General features: G+C 56.1%; 1 protein-coding gene across 1 annotated transcript in view; it reads left to right on the plus strand.

The window, feature by feature from the left end:
• The window catches only part of LOC109527625 (RAC-gamma serine/threonine-protein kinase), a 29,063-nt gene that overhangs the window by 26,916 nt on the left and 1,186 nt on the right, over positions 1-961 (plus strand). The window contains 3 exon segments of the mRNA XM_074895040.1: positions 1-106; positions 226-348; positions 441-569. The exon segment at positions 1-106 is cut by the window's left edge and continues 6 nt beyond it. Coding sequence (XP_074751141.1) covers positions 1-106; positions 226-348; positions 441-569 — 358 coding nt within the window.

The raw sequence follows: 961 nt of genomic DNA on the forward strand, positions 1-961 counted from the left end.
GCTAACGTCGCGTGCTCCTTTGTCACGCATGCGGCAGTCTCTCAAGTACTCCTTCCAGACCAAGGACCGCCTCTGCTTCGTCATGGAGTACGTCAACGGAGGAGAGGTCAGAACGGCGTCTTTTGACCCCCCCCCCCCAACCATTTTTCAATCTGTCTTTTTCGCTCGCACCCGCGGATGGGATTTTCACGCCAACGACTTTGACGTTCCTCCTTTTCTCCGCAGCTGTTTTTCCACCTGTCCCGGGAGCGGGTGTTTTCCGAGGACCGCACGCGTTTCTACGGCGCCGAGATCGTCTCGGCGCTGGACTACCTGCATTCGGCCAAGATCGTCTACCGGGACCTCAAGGTGATGTTTTTGTGCCCGCCGTCGATGAAATCTTTTGGAACGGAGCAAACGGGAGCTTGTGTGTGTGTGTGTGTGCGTGCGGCCGCGAGCAGCTGGAGAACCTGATGTTGGACAAAGACGGACACATCAAGATCACCGACTTCGGCCTGTGCAAAGAGGGCATCACCGACGCGGCCACCATGAAGACCTTCTGCGGCACGCCCGAGTACCTGGCGCCCGAGGTCAGGCGGCGGCGCCAATTCTCCGTTGTTGTCGGGCGCTTTTCGCGCCGTCCTCCCATGGTCTCGTTTTCATGCGCGAGGGCCCAAACCCGATGACCAAATCGTATTTTCCCCGCACTGAAAGGCGCGCTTGGATTATGAAGCGCACCTTCAACGAATGCTCTATTTTTGTCGTTTTGTTTTTTCCGGATCTCGAACGCGCCGCGCCGCATGATAAAAAGGCGCGATCCGCAACGCATCCACTAGATGGAGCTACAGCCCTTTCATTTGACTCGAGAGGCGTTCATGAGCACCTCCTGAAAAATGGAAATTAACGATGACTCCAATGAAACTAGACGGCCATGCATCAAAACAGAAAATCACAAGATAAGTTCTAGCGCCGCCCCCCCCCG

Source organism: Hippocampus comes, unplaced genomic scaffold (assembly GCF_001891065.2).
Source record: "Hippocampus comes isolate QL1 unplaced genomic scaffold, H_comes_QL1_v1.1 scaffold301, whole genome shotgun sequence".
Lineage (NCBI taxonomy): Eukaryota > Metazoa > Chordata > Actinopteri > Syngnathiformes > Syngnathidae > Hippocampus > Hippocampus comes.